The 21,068-nt window shown below is 38.7% G+C and overlaps 1 protein-coding gene across 1 annotated transcript in view; it reads left to right on the forward strand.

Moving 5' to 3' along the window:
* Positions 1-21,068, forward strand: part of GRIN2C (glutamate ionotropic receptor NMDA type subunit 2C) — an 89,799-nt gene that overhangs the window by 43,937 nt on the left and 24,794 nt on the right. Inside the window, exons 6-8 of the mRNA XM_087924893.1 lie at positions 3,781-3,949; positions 5,560-5,713; positions 16,826-16,951. Coding sequence (XP_087781019.1) covers positions 3,781-3,949; positions 5,560-5,713; positions 16,826-16,951 — 449 coding nt within the window. The remainder of the gene's footprint in view (positions 1-3,780; positions 3,950-5,559; positions 5,714-16,825; positions 16,952-21,068) is intronic.

Consider the following 21,068-nt stretch of genomic DNA (forward strand, 5'->3'; position numbering starts at 1 on the left):
ATGGAAGAATAGTTGCCATTTGTTTGGAATGCCATTTGTGCACTTCCTAAGGTGATACTAGACGTAAAAGTTGTTTTGATTGATGAAAATGATTATCAATCAATGGAGATCTCAATTTTGAAACATTTAACAGGGAAAATTACTCCTGTGTGCCACCGTCAAAATTTTAGTTAGCTGCAAATTGTTCCTACTCTTACTGGCCTTCCCCCACACCCCCTTTTGGCATGTCCTAGGGTCTTTAAAGTTGCAAGTAAGAAAGGAAATATAAAATAAACAAAATGTTTCCATTGCTATATCTACCTGTTAGGACTATTGTCACTTATTGGCTTCAAGTTCAACGTATTTTACACCAGATACTATAGCCTCCTTTGATAGTACTTCACTCAACCACATATATTGGGTGTGCTTTTTAAGGGCATATTGGTTTTGGATAATGACCTTGAAGTTGAAGTTAATAAACAGTTTTGAAATCTAGAGGCCACATATTATTTTGTTGCATATATTCATTGTCGAATGGAAAGCTAAATTTCAATTATAGGTTATGAAAATGAAGGGATTTCTTTTCCCATCCCAGTTCATGGACCCCATGAAATTTATTCATGGATTCCCCAAGTGTCTATAGACCTCAGGCTAAGAATCCTTGCTTCATATTAATAAAAATAGCTGTAATTTTGTAGTGATGCTTGAAAATGAAACATTGATAGTCTTAGATGAGCAGGAAATGCTGTTTCCTCTGAAACATGGCTAATCTTCATGACTGAAGTCAAGTCAAGATGGAGTGGTGATGCAAAACAAGTATGGCTATTTTATGCATGTGGGGGAATAACAGATTAGGATTGGGAGTAATAGTTTGCAATTTCAAGTGTATTTGTCCTATTTTGACCACTATTTCCTGAAATGACAAGAAGCCATGCTACTTTGCAACTGGGCTACCAGAATTCTGCAGTTAAATTCAGATTCTCAGGATTGCAAAACTGAGATTATCTAGCTGTGATTTAAAATATCAGAGAGTTTGAAAGTGGAAATCCTTGGTCAGTGTTGAACAGAACCAGGAATAGGTTCATGTTTCTGCTTCAGGCTGAGCAATGAATAATCAGGCATGATTCCTGGAAGCATATAGTGCAGGGGTGTCAAACTATCACCTTCTGGCCCTGCCCTCACCTGGTTTAGTGAAGGGGAAAAAAGCCCTGAGACATCACATGATGCTGCTGCGATGCCGCGGGTTTGATACCCCTGATATAGCGGATAACATGGTTTGCAGATTTAAGGCTATGGCTGGTTGAAGGGAGGTAAATAGCTGGCACTAGCAATCAATCTGCATTCATACATGTTGGGGCCCAGAGATTTTTTAATCATTTGCCTGTTGCTGACCTCTGCAATTCTCTCGTCAAGATTGTGTCATCAATGTTCCTGCTCAATGGAGAAAGTTACATTCTTCCCCTAATAAATTTAAACTGAAAAACTAATAGAAGTTTCTGGCTTCATTCTTCAAAGATCCTCTTTAATGTTTCTGATACTATAATGTTTTCTCTCATTCTGTAAGTCCCAGTTTTAACTGACATCATAAGCTTATACTTTCCCCCCCTTCTCCTTAGAATCTTTAGTCTCCTCCAGTGTCGAGTTTCTAAAATCATAAAGTAATTTCTTTTTGTTGTGACTTAACCATAACCAAAATAGCTAAAATAAGTCTAATTCCCACGAGAGACTATTTATTTTTATAGTAAATTTCAGAACCTTATAGTAAAGGACAATCTTCCAAATTTACCTGGACCCTAATCCGTGTACTCAAACCTGAGGGAAACTGCTATCTTGCAGTCTCCTCATGAGAAGCAGCCATCTGGAGCACAAGTGGGTGATCTCTCATCCTTATCTGGAGAGGTTCCAAGGAGTCAGTCTATTTACCGGTCCCTTGGTCTTTACTATGCTCTTTGGTTCTGTTTTCATGAAGATGCCTTCAGCTTACCATACCTCCCTCAAAAGTCAGCAAAACGGCCAATTTTCAATAGCAAAAATAAAGGTGAGAATGGGAAGGGGAGGCCTCCTTCTACCAATCAGGAAGTAAATTTGAAACCAATCTATACAATAGTATTAAAAATATGAAAACAAACAGTATTCCAAACCTCCTTGTAAGGAGGAAGTTGTGAGATTTGCCTGGTAAATTTTCCTTCAACTGCAAGAGCTCCAGCCTGTTCCTCTTTCCTATGATATTTTCTCCTGTTGTTTGATGGTGTGCTAAATATCATATGATTTCCCTCAGTCCTATTGACAAAAAATATTGGATACTTCTGATGTGTGCCTACTATTTAGGTGACATAGGATCCTGGGTTCAATGGCCTGATCCATCAAGGCACTCCTTATGTTCTTTCCTCTCCTCTTGGGTCCATAATTGGTCACAGATGTGATTAACAACTGCCTTGATGATAAAGGTAGCATATCATCTCCTTAAGTTTATTGTAATGTACTTTGCAAAATTAACATATTTTTCCATCCTAAATTGGATTGCTTAGGGAAAGCAAAAAAATGGATTATTGTGTAAAAGGACTAACGAGCTCGATTGTGGTACCAATCTAAAATTCTCAGAAGCATCCTGATTCTGAATTTGTAGTAAGTCCTTGCTCTTATGAGCCATTACTGGGCACTGGACTCCAAATGGTGAATCTTAGGATTTTTGTTTTTTATGTTTCATTTAATGAAAGTGAGCTTCTTTGAAGGAACACTGAAATTCTTACAGTGGAGGAATTGATGGTAAAGATATCAGAGTTGACTGAAGAGATTTTTGTAATATCGAGAGGCAGAAGGAATAACGAGTATATAACTGTTGAAAAGAAGGTCAGAAGTAGCATATTTTTTCTTGTTTCTTGAACTACTTTTTTCTTATTCTGCTTTTGCACTTATTTTTCTTATTTTTCTTTCTTTCCTTGTCTTTTTTCTTCATTTTTTTCCTTTATATTTTCTTTTACTTATGTAAATATTTTTAAAAATATATTATAGTACATCGCACAGCTAGCCAGATGTTCAAATTGGATTTGGTATTTTTGTTCATCCATCCATTATCTGTCTGCCTGTCTGTTTGTCTGTCTGTCTATCTATCTATCTATCTATCTATCTATCTATCTATCTATCTATCTATCTATCTATCTATCTATCTATCTGTCTGTCTTATCTATCTGCCTGCCTGCCTACCTACTTACCTACCTATCTATCTATACACACACACACACACACACACACAAACAACACACCTAAGACTAACCCTCCCTGGCTTTAAGAGTAATAATAGAAAAAGTACATGTTGACAGCTGGAGTGTGTCTGGGCATTTGTGTGTAGGCATCCCTGCCTTCTTTAATGGCCCTCACACCAAGGAGATGCTCCAGAAAATAACAAATGTGGAACATTAGCCATTCTAGCCACTGATGAAGTTACACAGCTCATTTACAATGTGTCATATCCTGTGATGGCATGCCCATTATTCAGTGCCATGCTAAGCTGGCAAGCTGATTATTTATGACTGTGTTTTTCTAAAGACAACAGGACTGCAGATAGCAATAAGGATATAGGGCTGCCACATCCCAGTAATGGTTTAGTTATTTTTACTTTGAAATAGAGGAATTGGGCTAGTGACTATAATGTGGTTCTAAAGAAACATTCCAGGGCCTAGTGATTTAGGTTCAGGATGTCTCAAGGCTTTGATTTCAGCAATTGTACATAGTCCTAGCATGATTTGCTTGGAAGACACTGAAGATCAGTGTGATTGTTGATGACTTCTTATCTGTTTTCAGTGGGAGTGAACCTATGGACCCATATACCAAACTCTGCTGCAAAGGTTTTTGCATTGACATCCTAAAGAAACTAGCCAAGACTGTGAAGTTCTCCTACGATCTCTACCTGGTGACAAATGGGAAACATGGTAAAATAGTGGATGGTTTCTGGAATGGCATGATTGGTGAGGTAAGGAATTAGGTAACCTAAAAGTCTCATTGTTTGGATTTTAACCACGTACACTTACACTGGTATTTGTCAGAAGTTCTCCATGTGGAGAAAATAAAAGCAGACATGCAACTTTGGTTCTCTTCTAAAGTTACACAATCCTTCACATACCTAAAGGCTGACCTAGCTTAGATCAAAGACAATGAAAACTCTATAACTACCTCCCTGCACATACATCATTCTTGCATCCCTCAACAAGAAAGAAGACCCACCACTCAGTAGTCCTCAACTTTGTCTGTGGGCTTCAGCCTTAAGAGAAGGTAGCCTTAAGAAGATAGCTTACAAAATAGAGAGTTACTCTCTTTTCTGGGGAAATTTATGGAATGTGAAATGGAACTAGAATCTTATAGTCAGGTTGGCATTGAGCTATGCTAACCTGGGAGTGGAGACTCTTGTCTTTGGATAAACATGTGTAAAAGACATACCTTCCATGAAACTTAAGAGTTTGTCTTCAGCCCTGCTGCTTTGCAATTAGGCCATCCTTTGAATAAGATAACAGGCTACTTGAGTGTCAAGAGCCTTACCTCTTGGTGCTGACTGGGATATTTAGACTGACTGGCAGCATAGTTAGGATTTTTCATCTAGCTGAATGGCAGGGAACAGATTTCTCTGTGCTGCCTGAAAAGAAATAGACATTCCACTTTGGGATTCTCCTATTTTGTGTCCCAGAAGGAATTTTAAATCTTTCTGAACTGGATGTCTATTCAGAAGCATTTCAGGAACCATCTATATGAGAAAAAGGGCAGAGTTGTGAAAGAATCGAGCATTGCACTATTTCTGGCCAGAACTGTTCCTTGCTTGTGTCTCTACTGTAAGGACATCAATGTCAATCCTGACATGCAGAAAGGGAAATGGGGTTGGGAGAGTGATATATGGTGGGGAATTGTTTCTTGATGGTGCACGAACACATTTTTAAGGATTGGACTCATCCAGGTACAGAAATGTTCAGTCACAAAAACTCTTAAATACATGCACACTTGATCTGAAATAATGGTAGTATCATATTATCTGTAGGGTTGCCATGCAGAGAGGTCTCTTTGAGGTACAACCTTTTTTTTAATCCCTTGAAAATAAGTCCCACAAAGCTCTGTGAGTCTTATTCCCAAGCATAGACACAAAGGCTCATCCTCAACAGGGAGGCAGGACCCATCGCATCTTGTCTGTGCTTGGAAGGGCTGGGCCTGCTTAAAATTTGAATTGGGAGACCTCCAGAGAGTAACAGGGCTGTGGCTGCATTGGGAAGTTTTAAAAAAGAAGTTGTGGAAGAAGACAACAGGAAACCATTTGTTTATTTAACAGAATTGTATGGTTGTCATCTTGAAGCACAACTCTGGCTCAAAGACAACCAAACCATGTACATACTGTTTCCAAGAAACTACATGGATGTATTCAGAGACTCACTAAGAGTCACAATTGAACTTCAGACCATATTCACCTTTCATCCTTTAATTTGCTAAGATTAAAATAAAAGCAAGCAGAAATTTATCAGTATAGTATAAGATCCACTTGGAGCTGGTTCTGTTGAAGGACATTATTATTCATGCCTTCTCTCTCTGTTTTCAACCTCCCAGGTATATTACAAGCGAGCAGATATGGCCATCGGGTCTCTCACCATCAATGAGGAACGCTCACAAATTATTGATTTTTCTGTACCTTTTGTGGAGACGGGCATTAGTGTCATGGTAGCCAGAAGCAATGGGACTGTCTCACCCTCTGCTTTTCTAGGTAAGAGCAAACAAACATATGCCATAAATACTAAAAAAAAAAGTGAGATTTGTAACAGAATATAGCCATATGGAATGCTTCTGTGTTACTTGGTTATGGAAAGTCACTTTCACTGTCCTTTCCACCTCATTTCTTGACTATTGTAATTACTTCTACATAGACAGCACTTGAAGACCTCTTGGAACCTACAGTTGGTTCAAAATGTTGCAGCTCCTGTGGTGTTGGGCTCTCTCTCCCTGTTACCCATGTGTCTCCTTGGGGCAGAAGTTTGTTGATTATCAGTTGACTTCTGGGTGCAATTCAAAGATAATTATTACCTTTAAACCTTATAGTTTGGGGCTTGAGTATCTTGTGAGGCTGCTTACTCCAATGGTTTTCTGTCTATTCAGTGAAAATTAATAGAGGGGCATGTTATGGGTATCATCCCTGAGAATATCAGTGATAGGCTGGTTTTCCCTTTCTCTGGAACAGTTTATCCAGGATATGATGGCACAGTGGTTAGAATGCAGTACTGCAGGCTACTTCTGACTGACTGCCGGCTGTCAGCAGTTTGGCAGTTCGATTCTCTCAAGGTTGACTCAGCCTTCCATCCTTCTGAGGTTGGTAAAATGAGAACCCAGATTGTTGGGGGCAATATGCTGACTCCGTAAACCGCTTAGAGAGGGCTGTAAAGCACTGTAAAGTGGTTATATAAGTCTAAATGCTAAGTGCTATATGGTCCCATCCCTGTTGTATTTCAGAGACCTGGCTTTTTTGTAAAGCATTTAAGGATACCATAGATATTTGAGTTGCTCCTGAACTCATGAAAAAAAAATGCCAGTTCTTGGCTTTTATTTGACTGTTGTTTAATGTTAATTTTCAATCACATGTTTGTAGTTTAACATTGTTTTGTTGGGGAATTGTTAGCTACTCAAAGTCTCATGTTAGGAGCTGCCTATAATCTCAAGCAAGTAAGAAAGTAAATCATTTTTGGCGCTACACATTGATACTGTCTTCTGTTCCCTTTCCTATATTGAGTAAGCTCAGTCCCTATTGAACTGTTTTAAGTTTTTCTTAAATCACTTTCACACAGTTATTTCTAAGTATTTTGGAGACTTGCATAACTTATGCTTTGATTGCTCAAGAAACACCACTCACACCAGCAATAAAAAAAGAAGGAAAGAATTTCCTAATATAAATTTATATGAGGTGAAGAGTTTTGACTTGCAATATTAACATATAGTTAGATGTTTAATATTCCCTAGTTTAAATTTTCAGCATGAAAATAGCAATTTGACGAATAGAAATCTTTTCTAAAACACTGTGTTCGCATGTCATACTTTGGGCATTAATGTTTAAATAATACAACAATATTATTTTTTCCACCATATTTGCTGTTTGCTTCTAAGCAACTTTTCCTTATTTACTTTTTAAAGTATTAATATAGGGTATCTGGAGATTGGAGATTCGCATAATGAATATGATATCAAATGTTGCATACCCAATAAGATTTGGCTATTTTAATTATGGTCATTGGAAGAAAACAAAGGTAATTGAATATGAAGGCACTTTGAAATAATAGAAAATACTTGTAGCTCAGGTTTTAGATTTTAGCAGTGGTTTGTTCTCCAAGCTTATTTCAGTGTTTCATTACCAAACTAGGTAACATCATCAATGGGATTTTCTTGTCCTATTCTCCTTAGTTTATAAATGGCTTGCGTATAAAGGCACTTTTTCTTGCATGTAACCAGGTATCATACAGCAAGGAGCATAAAAGGCAATGCAGCATACATTTGATTATGTGAAGACATCAGTAAATGGCTTTAACTGAGAATGAGAAGAACAGTGTCAATGAAATGAACACAGTGTCAGATATTTGTTTTGTAATGTTGCTAATAATAATTCCACCCAAAAATATAGTTATCTGAATCCAGCCAAACAGAAGATGTTCTGAACATTCTTGAAATGCATGGCATCCAATCCTTTGCATTGGAGAATTGGGCGAGAGTTACAAATTAATGTTTTGAGCTAATGATTGCAAATATGGGAAAAAAATCAGTTAATAGAACAGAGCATACCAATGAAGGACAGAGTCAAAATTATGCCCTCCCTCACAAGGTATTTGCTGCCATTTTCTTGTTCAGTCTGGTTTATAAGAAACCTACAATGTCCAGAATTCCATTATCATTGTCACAAGGTGCCTTCTCCTAGAACATTGCTTGAATGCCCATCAACTATTCTGATAGATCTTCCTTGTGACAGAATGTTTGGAAACAAGATCTCTACTGTTTACTCTAGTTGGCTGGTATTCAACAAATGCCTCTGTTCAATGTCTAGGCACAAAGTCATAACCACTCTGGATCTAGCTGAGGAATTAGTTATTGGCTCAGCATATCTTCTTTGCATTGGCAGGTGCCATAAAAAAGGGGGGTGGTTATTTTCATTTTCATTACTTCTGAAAACAATTACTTCCTGGAACAGAATGGGATAAACAAGCTTACTGGCATCCCGAGAAACATTATCATCTATGGTATATTGGGCAGAATTAGTATTTGAAAGAAAAAGTGTGGAGAACCCTAGCATTGGTGTATCCATTCCCTCTCCTGTTCCAGAAACAGGAGAATATATAACTAAGCTACCTGCTGACCATTACTGTCACTGTTGCAAATAGGTTAGCTAAGCAGACTTTCTGTCTTTCAATACTTTCTGGAATATCTCTGAGTGTAGTATCCTTACTCCATGAAAAACACCTTGTTCTATTCTGCCAACATGGTGGTTAAATACCTGTCTGCATCTGTCCATATCCTTCTGGAGGGTCTTCCTTATGTCACAATGTAGGCCTTTGTTGTGATCTTCTTTTTATCTGAATAACTCTTCCCCTCATCAGAGACTCCAGGTCCATCAGTGCCAAACAAAACTGCCCTCAGTTTCAGGTAATTAATTGGCATTTCTAACTGGGACTATTGGCCTTGGACTGAACAGGACTGACGGTATCTTCCCCAGCCTGTGGTCAGCTGCTCTCTATTCATCTGTCTAAATGGCATCTCTCTTGTCAGACTGTCTGACTCCAGTCACCAGAACAAGGAACTGGCTCTGTCAGTCACAGCTGGGATCGGCAGGGTTTTGTTTCTGGAATAGGAATCAAAGAGATGGACTGGAACAAAAACGGAGTGATGACACCAGGTCTCTGGTTGCTGTCATCGCCCTCTGAAGTCTTGCCAATGCTACAAGAAAAGGGCTGGGGGGGGCGTGGAGAAGGGGAGGCAGGAAAAGGAAAAGACAAGATATATAGATCTTTCTCTGCCAGGATGTTTGGTGCCATCTTAGTTTCTAAAAGTATCTCTTCTCTTCTTCATCTTATGGTTGTTCTCTTCCTTGCTGTTTCTCTCCCTCCCATTTTTGGATTCTTCAGATCTAAAATAGAATCACGAGTAACCCATTCTTCTTCAGAAGACAGCTAAGACTGATTCGGAAGGGTTAGCCTCTCTTTGATAGCTGAATTAAAAATAAATAAATAAAAGTTGAGGTTTGCCTTCCAGCCAGAAGAGATGAGATTAATATTGTCCTGTTGGTTTTCTCTTTGAGTGCTTGAGAAGGAGCATTTTGTTTTTCTAAAAGGATTGTGTTAAGTAGTAAGAATTCTTGAATTCCTTTGAGGTGAACCAGAGCCACCTTCAAAGACTTTGATCAGATTTCTATAGATGAAGACCTAGGTTAGCCTGTATTCTAGCTGACACTGTTTACAGTATAGTTAGGTGGTTAATGAGTTTCTTTAAAAGGGTTCTACTTTGGGCACTGAAGGCTGTTTTCATAATTATTGAAGTATGCATGAAACTGAACAGGGTTAGGTGTTAAGCCAACTTATTTTGTGCATCTGTCTTCACAGGCTTAGTCTCTCTCATCATCTGCTATTTTTATGGTGCCTTGATATGTAAATTTTAGCAAGGTACATATTTTACATGTCTTGCCTTCATCCTAATTTGCAAAAGGATTTTACAAAGCTAAGATTCAGTCATTTTCATCACTGATTTTATGAATTATTTAATGCTTCTTGGAGAAAAGATAAAAATTTATTGCTCTGATTATTCATTCTGACTGATCATTGCTCCACTGTATTTGTGTGTCTGAGCTCATATCAGGTCTCATATATATCCGTCACCTTCTGGATTCTTAAGAGTAATTTGGAAAAGGCATAAAATGAAAACTAGGGCAAGTTTTAAACTAAGATGTCATATCATCTAGATTGGAGAAAGTTCAATTGACAGGAAAAAATAAATGAAAGCAAGATTTGTTTTTCTCATGCTTGTTAGCATTCCCTCTGGCAAAATCTTTGTTTAGTATTAATCATCCTATGCTACTTAATAGCCTCAATTTACAGTATTGTATATCAATATATTTTTGCTTCAGTGTTTCTTTTTGTTTGGGGTTCATGAGAGAGAGACAGAGACAGAGACACACACAGAGAGAAAGTTAAAAGTCTGAAATAATGAACTTGTTATGTGTTAACTAGAACATATGACAGTGTCATGACTTTTATCGGATAATTGTAGAAAAGGAATCCTTTTTTTTTCCAAAGAGACTGATAGTTAATTGCTCAGTTTATGGGAGCTATTTGTTTGACCATTTCCTGATATAACCTCTTATTGGAAAGTTGCAAATAGGAGAGTTGTTAGAGATTGAAAAAGTCACATAATTTTCCCTATAGAAGGTCTAGATGGAAGGTTGTTGTCTCATGGTTAAGATGCTGGGCTCATTGACTGGAAGGTTGGCCATTTGAGATCCTAATACCACAGGACAGGGTGAGCTTCCGTTCTTGCCTCAGCTCTTGAGAACTTAGATGTTCGAAAGTATGCGAATGTAAGTAGATAAATAAGTACCACTTTGGCAAAAAATTAACAGCATTCCATTCACCTCGACATGTAGTCATGCCCATGGAAGCTTCAGCCTTGACTAGGAAACAGAGATGAGTACCACCCTCTAGAATTGGAAATGATTGGATGGGGAAACCTTTAGCTCTAGGTGTATCATGCAACAATTATTGTTAACATTAACAAGCCATAGTTAATGTACACCATGGTTTAGCAATATAGTGAATGAAATGCTGTGATATATTTGCCTCAAGGCCCACATCTGTACTTTATCTCAGGGCCTAAGACCCAGACCTCATCCGATAGCTTCTTGATTGACATTCTGTCTTCTGAATTGAACAGGCTCTCTGGTTTATTGGATGTTGCAGAAACAAAGACTTCCTTGGTGCTCTTTGAGATTGGTTGTTTGCTTGCAGGTGTTTCATTTCCTGAGCAGGTAACATTGGCAGTGCACAGGAGCATCATTAGTGCACAAGAGCATGTGTGCAAGTGAACAACCAAGCTCAGAAAGCACCAGGGACCACACAGTTCAACCCTGAACCACAGATATTCTCTTTTATCAGAAGAGAATAGCCTCAATGTCAAAAGTAGCTGCAACACTGACAAAGTCAAAAAGACTCAGGCAAAAATGGTCAGAAGGAATTTAATCTTCAGCAGAGACTGATTAGTGAGAGAGGCAAGCTGTGAATCCACCAAGATCTTAAGAGCTCTGTGCACGTGCACCACATGCATATAAATAAGGGACATAAAGTGCCATTTCACAATTATGTCAGTAACTTCGGAAATGTTTAGTCCTATTTTAGGAATATATTCAGAGAGTGGAAGAAAGGAATGGTAATATGATCCCATGGAATGGAAAGCCAAAAAGAACAGTTTCCTTCCTTCCCAGAGCTGTTAAGACAAGTAATAAAATGAAATCTCCTTCAAATCAGATTTGGCTGCATCCCTATAGGCGTTCCCTATTGCTGCCTTCTGGGATGTTTTTTTTCAATTGTCCAGTCCACTGTACAGCTTGAGTTTTTCTGATAATCTTTCATCCAGACTTGACTATTCTTAATTTCTCAAGGTCAGTTAGGCTGCATTGGACAAAGATTTCCTTACGAAGTAACAGCATTCTCCTTCAAAGTGAAAACTCAGTTACAGCAGCCAGCAACTGATAAGTTATAAACTGCTACAGACATTGCTGTATGGATCTTTATCCTTTTGAGATGTGTGTGTGTGTGTATGTGTGTGTTGTGCTTTTGGGTGTGAGAGGCAAAGAACAAAAGACATTCAAGAAAAATTCAAGAGAACAACCTTGGGTTGTCACATGCTACAAAAACAATAAGTTATGTCTGTCCCAAAGGGAACCATTAAGTATGGAAACACAAGAAAGAAGAGCAATGTGTAGCATCATGGTCTTTCTCTCCAAATTCACTCCAAGTTGTGGGTTTTTTTTCTTGGTAGGAGTGCAGATTGCCTCACTTTGCAATTTTATAAATAAAATATAATATAATAATATAATATAATATAATATAAATAAGCAAATAAGCAAATAATACAGAAAAATAAACTGTGAGAGTCTCTAAGTGAAATAGCAATTGTTTCAAGAATTTCTGGTGCTTTGAGGAACTGGAAAATATGAAACTGTATTCAAACAGAGCTTGACTTCTCTGGCATTGCTATCTTATCATTTTTAGAAAACCACCTAAAAACATCTAGTGAGCTCACAATCAGATAAGGGTGATTTTCCTGTCTCATCTTTTGCTGCCCTGTTCTGCCCTGGAGAACAACAGTTTTCTTTCTTTTTCTCTTTCTCTTTCTTTCTTTCTTTCTTTCTTTCTTTCTTTCTTTCTTTCTTTCTTTCTTTCTTTCTTTCTTTCTTTCTTCTCCTTCCTTCTTCCTTCCTTCCTTCCTCCTTTCGTCCCTGCTCTCCCTCCCTCCCCCCTGTTCTCTCCCCTCACTCATTCACTCATTGTCTTTCTTTGAGGAATTCAGAAAGGCTGGCAGCACTCCTTCCCCCGTTCCTTATCTCTGCAACAACAACCCTTTGAGGTAGACTGGGCTGAGAAAGAATAACGAGCAGATGACCAAAAGACCATAGGAATTCATGTGATGAATGTACAGCTCCTCATGATTGTATCTCACCTTTCATCAGCTGTAGCTTAAAACCTATCACACGCAAGTACAAGTTAGCATCTCATTGTGTTCCCAAACAAGTGAATTTCATCTCACAATGCTGTCATTTTCCTGAAAGAATTGAAATGCTATCTTTAAAATGTACAGCCATGTTTGCTTTTTGAGCTGACAAGTGATTCATTGGCCTAGAATGTCAAAAGAAGGTTGCTTGACAATCGAGTGGACTCTATTATTCTCCATAATGAATCTTTTCACATAAAGACAGTATATCTTGAGAACTGTGTTATCGGCTAATTCCTGGATGAGTAGAGATTTCATCACAGGTTCAATGAACACGAACAACTAGCATTTCTAGGAAGAAAATTGTACGCTCCCTAGGGAATATTTTATTTTATTTTATTTATTAATTTAATTTAAATATTTAATTTAATTTAAATATTTAATTTAATAGGTAGCATGTCACCTACTGAATGAATAGTTAGGGATGCTTGAGGCATTTGCTTTTTGTAACAGAGAGATTATACAAACTGACTTGATTTGCATATTACAGATTAAAGTACAGTAGACCTTTACAGTTTTTTTATCATTCCAAATTTTGTGATGCCCTATTTTGTGCAAAAGAAATGTAATGTTTTCAAAAAGTCAGAAGCATTCAAAATAGTACTTTACTATTGATACTAGAGGAAGAGCACACACACACACCCCGGCCTTGGGTGAGCATGAGCTGTCTAGGGGAAGATCCCTGGGCCAGGTGCAGAAGATTTTCTCTCACCAGCAGAAAGATTTTTGGTCTGTCTTAAACAGGATTAAAAATTGCAATTCATTTACCAAGGGTGCTGCTGGTATGCAAGGTGCCCTTGTACAGAATTCCATTAGTGTCCCAGCAAGTTTTTAAATATTCCAGCTGTGTGAATATGCACTTGCTTGTGGTTAAAAACATATTTTAATATTCCAATTAAATATTTTCTACACCTTGCCTCCTCTTTATGCGGCACCTTTGTGCAACGCCAGATTGTGGTGGCCTTTGGAACAGTGTCTTTCTGTGTTTTCCACAGCATGTCCCCAGTTAAATAAACTAGGACTCCAGCCTAAGAGTATTTAAATGTATGCTATTGAATAGATACGCTATTAGACAGCAATCTGTTTCCATTTAATTTTTCCTTCCTTTGGGTCCTTTCTGAGGGACAGGCCTAAACCCAATAGAAATGGAGGCCTCTTCTTGCTAATATGAAACCTCCTACCCTTCCCTTTCCTTTCATCTGCCTCTCAGTATGCTAATGAAATGCATCTGATGCCATCAGATAAAGTTTATGTCCTTTATGACAGGAAAGGACAAGCTGACAAATGAGCCTCGGTGACGGTATTTGGGGGGACTGAATTAATCCCATTATTCAGTCTGCCTTTAATGCTGGAGCTCTCAGTGTCTCTCTGTTGCTGCCAACATCTGAAAATGGCCTGGTCTCTCTCTCTCTCTCCCTCTCTCTCTGATTTTCTTCATCCCATATGCTTTTGTGATTCTGTGATTGTTTCCCTATATTGATCATGTCCATGTGGGTGTTCTGACACTAATGATGCAGTCTCTCACAACTGTCTTACTCATCACAAACACAAGATGGGAATCCCAGCGTGTATGGCCTGATGTGCAGAGCTGGCTTTCTCTCTGCCCCTTGAAAACCACAAGGCTAATAATCATCTCTTTACCTCTGCCCCGTCCATCTCCTCTGGCTCCTCTTCAATCCTTACCTGTTAGGTAGCACATCTGGAACCTTGTACATTGCCCAGAGAAGTAGGTAGAGTCAGAAAACAGCCATGGATTGCACCCCTGTCTACAGTAATCTATTAAACCAGGGATCTCCAACCTTGGCAACTTTAAGACTTGTAGACTGCAACTCCCAGAGTTCCTCAGCCAGTTGGAGACCCCTGTATTAGACAACCCCCAGGTGACAGCATTATCATTGTAAGGTATCCCGAGTCATCTCTAAGCAAGATGGGCAGTATATAAGTTTAATCATAAGTAAAAATAAATTTGTGAAATCATTGATCTGCTATGATATTGATAATTCCATCTAATAAATATAGGTTCAATATAAATCAAACAAACTCTTCCAGCAGAAAAAACAACCCCTAAGTGCTTTGAAATACTTTTTTATGGTTATTCATGTTTACCAATGGGAATATTGATCCCATAGAAAATACTGCTAACCCATGTTCAACTCCCCACCACCACTATCAAAAAAGGAAAAAAGCTGGCTGCATAAATAAGAAGTCTGGATTTCTTATAGCCACAATTAAATGGCTATGAAGACCCATGGCCCATTGACTGGACAGGAGTAGTCATCTTACAATGACCACTAAAGCCGAGTGAATTTCTGACTATATCATTTGAAGCTTCTTTGAGATGTGAATTTTATATTCGGGAGTTTTGAATTGAGATAAGAGGAAAACATCCACTTTCATACTAGAATTTCTTAAACCAGTGTCAGATTCCCACTGCTGTGGCTAGCAATGAAATAGACATATTTTCTAAGAATGGTTAATGGGGTCTCTTCTTCCCACTGTAAATAGGATATTTACTTTAACAGTATTAACTTGTACTATGTTTTATCCTACATGATCCTCTGTCACTTGGAGGTTATAATTAAGGAGGATTTGATTTCATTTCCACTGTGTGGCTGCTTGAGGAGAATATTCTGGTCTGTTGGTTGCACTATCCTTTTGCACACATCACTAAAGCAATATTTATTTTCCCCATTATCTTTGAGTTCTTTGCAGGACAATACCTAAATGACAATATCAAAGGGCCTCTTTCACCTCCGTTCTTTTTTAATTTGACTTTGATTTCCTAAATGCTTATGAAAATGTTTCACCTTTATTTCCTTGACTGTTAAATGCTAGTGACAATCTTGTGCCATAGGCCTATCTTCCCTCATTCCTTGCATACATTTTCCATGATTATCTGCAGAGTTAACCTTTTAGTGGGTGAATGTTTCTCCTATTGGGTAAAACTTTTGTCCTCTTCCTTTTGTTCTCCTATCAGTTTAGATTTTATTTTATTTTATTTTTAAAATGCTATATATAGCAGGAGTGTAGCAAAGGTCTCTCCTCAGGGGGTGCATAAAATCATTCCAGATACGAGTTTGATATATGTGTGATTTGTTCTGATTGGATCTAATGTAAGTACTCCCCTCCCCATGTCACTTTCTTTTACTTAAATTTATTGTAGTCTGGAGCCCCTGCCTTGAGTTTCAATGGAAAAGGGGTCAGGTTAGATTCAGGTTTAGCTTCCTCTGGGATTTAACTTTGAGATGAGGGATGTATCTAGACTGCCACATCTCACAACGAATCAATGTGGAATATGTGACTGCAGGAGGAGAAAAAGCATGCAGCTACAGTGTAAATGCTTGTTTTTGAAATGGGAGCCTTCTGTGAAATCGGGACCTGCATATCAAGCATCATACTGACATCCTTCTGATTGTGAGTGACAGCCTCCTAACAGCACGGGGGGGGGGGGGGAAAAGAAAGTTGGGGGAAGCAAGAGAAGCTAGGAATTCTACAGACATTTTCTAGTATTCATCCTATCTATCTATCTATCTATCTATCTATCTATCTATCTATCTATCTATCTATCTATCTATCTATCTATCATCTATCTATTGTCTATCATCTATTTTCTATATCTATCCAGACACCAGGAGATATGGAAACACGCACAGATATACAGACACACACACATTATTTGGCAGTGTATAAAGAAAATCCCAAATGAGAATTTAGCATGGTGGTCCTTCAACACAGATGACAGCAAGGGATTATGAAGGAGAATAGAAAAGAGGAGTGGGCAATGAAATAGAGTGTATGGATAGGACATGTCAAACTGCTTGGGACAATAAATTGCAACATTTTTGTATTCCTTCCATGTTATAGATCTTGTTGTTGTCCATGATGATGTAAAGTTATAAAAGATGTGATGGCAAATATTTTTTTAAATCTCAGCAGACATTGGATATAAGTCTTGGTTCATGCTCTTTGGGTTATCCTTTCAATAGGAAGAAGAAATAGCTTGCAGTAAGAATGAATAAACAAATGATTTTTTCTAATCAATCCTGTTATCCTTAGTTGATTGGTTTCCTCTCATCTTCTAATCTAGAGCCTTACAGCCCAGCTGTGTGGGTGATGATGTTTGTGATGTGTCTCACGGTTGTTGCTATCACAGTCTTCGTGTTTGAATATTTCAGTCCCGTTGGCTACAACCAGAATTTAACAAGTGGCAAAAGTAAGTAAGTTTCCGAATGGTTCAGTGGATGAGTTGCTTTACTTGGGTGGGGAGGGAGGAAAGGACAAAAAGCAGTATTATTCTCTTATTAAACATTTTCCTGCCAGTTATTTCAATGAAAGAGACTAACAAAGTCCAACGGTACTTGTCAGTTGGCCTTTTCCAAGCACCCTAAGGAGAATGAGAGCCCAGAATGAACAGAAAGGTTTAAAGTAAGCAAGGAGTGGAAAAATATAGAGCATGCTGTCTTATTGTAATCCAGTGATTCAGTGATTCTCAACCTGAGTACAGGGATGTGGGGCAGGGGGGCAGGGGTCTTTAGTTAAGTCTTGGGGGGGTGTCCATGATCATGGTCCATGGCGACAAAGGGTATTTAAAGGGGGTCCATGGTGAAGAAAAGGTTGAGATGCACTGTATTAAAACCTCATACATAAGAAAAGAGGTCTGCCACTGCAAAAGATAATGTCTCCAATTATTAGCTTATAAATACTTTCTGTATTTTGCATGGAACCCATTGCAGTCCCTGTCCACGAAGAGTCATACATTTCTGTTCCTCCCAGGGTCCCCTTTGGTCTGATTCCCAGAACAAGAACTCTTATACAGCTTAGTTACAGGGATGTGCTGTCCTTCAGAGCAAGTGGGGACTCGCTATTGGACCTCTGTGTCAGCTTTGGAAGCCCTATTAGTACCAGATGCTTCCACACTGCCTGGGAAAGTGGGAGGGGGGAATTTCTTGGAGTGTACGTGATTAGACATAATAGCATTCTTCTCCTAAGTCAAGGTCATGTTATTTCTGCACCTGGTTGAGGGGACATTTCAAGTTGGGACAGATGGTGAATGCGGCATGTGATGACATGAGAGGTGCAGGGAGTGGATTTGTAATTTATTGCAAGGAAACCCAAAACTTTCAGATTCGGGATTTCCTAGATGTGCCAGTTTACTACTCCAATAAGAGGAACCTTGGAGAGGATGTCTGTCTTGGAGTTATTGGTTGGAGTTGAGATTTTCTGGAACGCTGACACTCTGCATCTCGGTCATCTATTTCCCCGAGATTGTGCAACTGCCATGTAAGCCCAGGAAAAGGCACAACGTTTTGAAGGAAGCACTAGCAAGGGCAGCATATCTGCCAATATTAATTCTGAAGGGCTGCACATGCCTGGTTAATAGGATAATTTTTCATCCAGTGGTAAAGCAGCAATGAAGCAATATATGTCATTAATTTATTTGTAATTGTTCCCAGATTTGTACAGCCATAAGTGCAAACTTGGCAATTCCCATTGATCTCTAATACTCCAATACTTGAAGGGCTGCCACAAGGGAAAGGGGCCAACTTACTTGCCAAAGCACCTGTAGGCCAGGCAAGAAACAATAGATGGGAACTAATCAAGGAGAGAAGGCACCTAGAACTTTCCTAACAATGGGAACAATTAACCAGTGGAATGGCTTCCCTTCAGAAATTGTGGATGCCCCAATATTGGAGGCTTTTAAGAAGAGACTGGACAGCCATCTATCAGAAACAGTACAGGTCTCGGGCAAGAGCAGGGGGTTGGACTAGATGACTTCCAAGATCCCCTCTAATTCTGTTACCTCCTATACACATGGGTGACAGATAAGGAAACAGGAACTTGGACAATAGATTGGAAGTCTAGCAAATCTTGGGTGAGAAATCAAAAGGTTGTTCAAAAGCTTAAAGATATTTTTTACACTTCATTAAATACCGAACCTACTCGGATTGCAAGAGACCAAATCTGTTACGACTGAGTGGATTTTTTTTAAATGAAAAGAGTCATCCAAGAGTCTTTGGGGCAAGCTATATAGACCAATCAAATGCAAAGGAGAACAATGTTCAAATGGATATATAGAACTGAAAATGTCAGAAAATGGCTTTTCTCACACCTGTATGATTGGCTGCACCCTCTCCTAAAATTCTGACCTCTCTACAATAATTAAAAGATTCTCCTTTGAATTCTGTAGGTAATCCTATAAACATCATGCCCTTGACACTGTTTTGATTTGATCCACAATTAAAAAAAACATTCCAGGCCACAGGGTGGCTTGTCCTTTATTTTATTTTATTTTTTGTTATTTTGACCCAGGCTGCTGCTAAGCATTGTGTGAAAATCCCTCCATTCTAGGTCTGCTCAGTTCTTCAACCATATCGTTGCTCCTGAACTGTCATCAGCAAGCTAGATTAGCCTGATCTGCAAAAGTGCCTGTAGGCTTCTTGAGCAGGTTCCCCAACTAATGGGTCCCACTTTTTAGAGATTTAGAGAGCTTTCTCACAGCTGCTTTTAGATGCGAGTTGCTGTTGATCTCTATCCTTGATAAAACTTATACATCCTGACATGTAGATAATGAAAAGGGAGTGAGTGGAATGAATTCCTTCCTGACTGCCCATTGCCACCTTTGTTCAGTCATCTCACCTTCCAGAGAATTTCTCACCTTGGAAAAGTTGTTGTTGTTCAGTGATTATAGTTAAGGATGCTGGAATGAGATGGCAAACTAAGAAGAGCCTAGAGTAAAAATAAGCAATCTTTTTTTAGCTTCCATCATGTTCTTTGGCAAGATGCAGGACACCTGGATGCTCCTGATTGCTTTGCCTTATTGGAATCTCTCTCCCTCCCTCCCTCCCTCCCTCCCTCCCTCCATCTCCCCCTCTCCCTCTCTTTCATACACACACAGAGTACTTTACTTTTTCAGATTGTTGTTTTGTTTGTTGCATTCTTAATTTAAAGCAAAAAAGACTTTCCTAATATAAGAAAAAAAAAATTCAGAACTTCGACGCATCACTTTGCTTTCCTCCAGGTTAGAAATTGAAGGAATCTCCATACCAAAAAGTTCTGCTGTGGTTTTTTTTTTTTTTTTTTTTGAGACTTTTGGGTAATGTGGAGAAATCAAGAACATGAAAATAGTGAAGACTCTCTGAATTCCAAATCAGTTAACTCCTTCCAAACCATTGCCATCAAGATTAAAGTCTGCAGGCTGTATATTTCTTCCAAGCCATTTTCTAAATATTCTGAAAGACTATTTAGAGGAAAAAGTAAGACCTACCAGGCACACTTTTCTTGGCTAGGGTGGCCTGCCAGAACATAAGACTGAATTGTTTCCGGACTTCCAGTTTGAGCTTCTTCAGCGACAGACCGAAACCTCGTCTCTGCGAGGCTTCGACCCATGCTCGCTGCTGGAGCACCCCGAGATGGCTGGTTTCAGGGCTAAGCCACTCCGTAGAGGTGGTGAAGAGGGGGGAGACTGCCTGCAGGGTTGAGGAGAGCCGCATCTCTCCTCCCCAGCTGGGCATTACTCCCTTTCCCGAAGGCGGTTACAGCGGTGGTCAGAAATGGCCACCACAATGAAGAACTCGACCAGAAAAGAATGTGCAGGAGGAAGATAACAGGAGAAAGTTTTGGTTGACCGGGTCAAACAGCAAAAGCAACAAATAAGGCACCCTGGAATTGAAACTGTTAAAAAACAATAACATTGTTCCCTAAGAAGATTTTTAAGCTGTGAAGGAGAGAGAAAAGGGAAAAGATTTGGTTTTCTCCTTTTCCTATACTGGCAGCTAAGAGACTTAAGCAAGAAATTGGAAAAACATCCACTTTGACATCAAATTTAATGCTGAAAATAAAAAGTCAAAGGGATAATAAAGATTTCTGGATAATTAAAAGCTTTTGAAAACAGGAAAGGAGAGAAAAAGAATAAAAGGGTAGGATCTGGAAGGGAGGAGACTGCCTGGAATTAAAAAAGAACTTACAGCAAAATCTCAACAAGACTTCCAAAAGATACATTCTAACTGAAATATCGCAACAAAAACCCCAGGAAGAGAAAGTCAAAAAAGAAATAAGAAGATATAAGAAGAATAAGAAGACTATCTAGATTACTTGATGATTTCTGGATTCTTGGTTATTGTTTTGAATGACTAAAATCAATCAGGTGGTTGTTTAAAATTGTTTAAAATGGCTCCACTTTTAGAAGAACTGAAAATGGAACTTAAAAAGTACAAAGAAGATGCACAAGAAGGAAGAGGTTCTTTTGGCTTTGTATTTCAGTTTTTAGAAATGGAGATTTGGAATTAATGGAAACAACAAGAAATGCCTGCAGAACCAGAAGACTGCGACAA

This window comes from Pseudonaja textilis, chromosome 2, assembly GCF_049901715.1.
Source record: "Pseudonaja textilis isolate UNSWEBS1 chromosome 2, rPseTex1.2, whole genome shotgun sequence".
NCBI classification, from domain to species: Eukaryota; Metazoa; Chordata; class Lepidosauria; order Squamata; family Elapidae; genus Pseudonaja; species Pseudonaja textilis.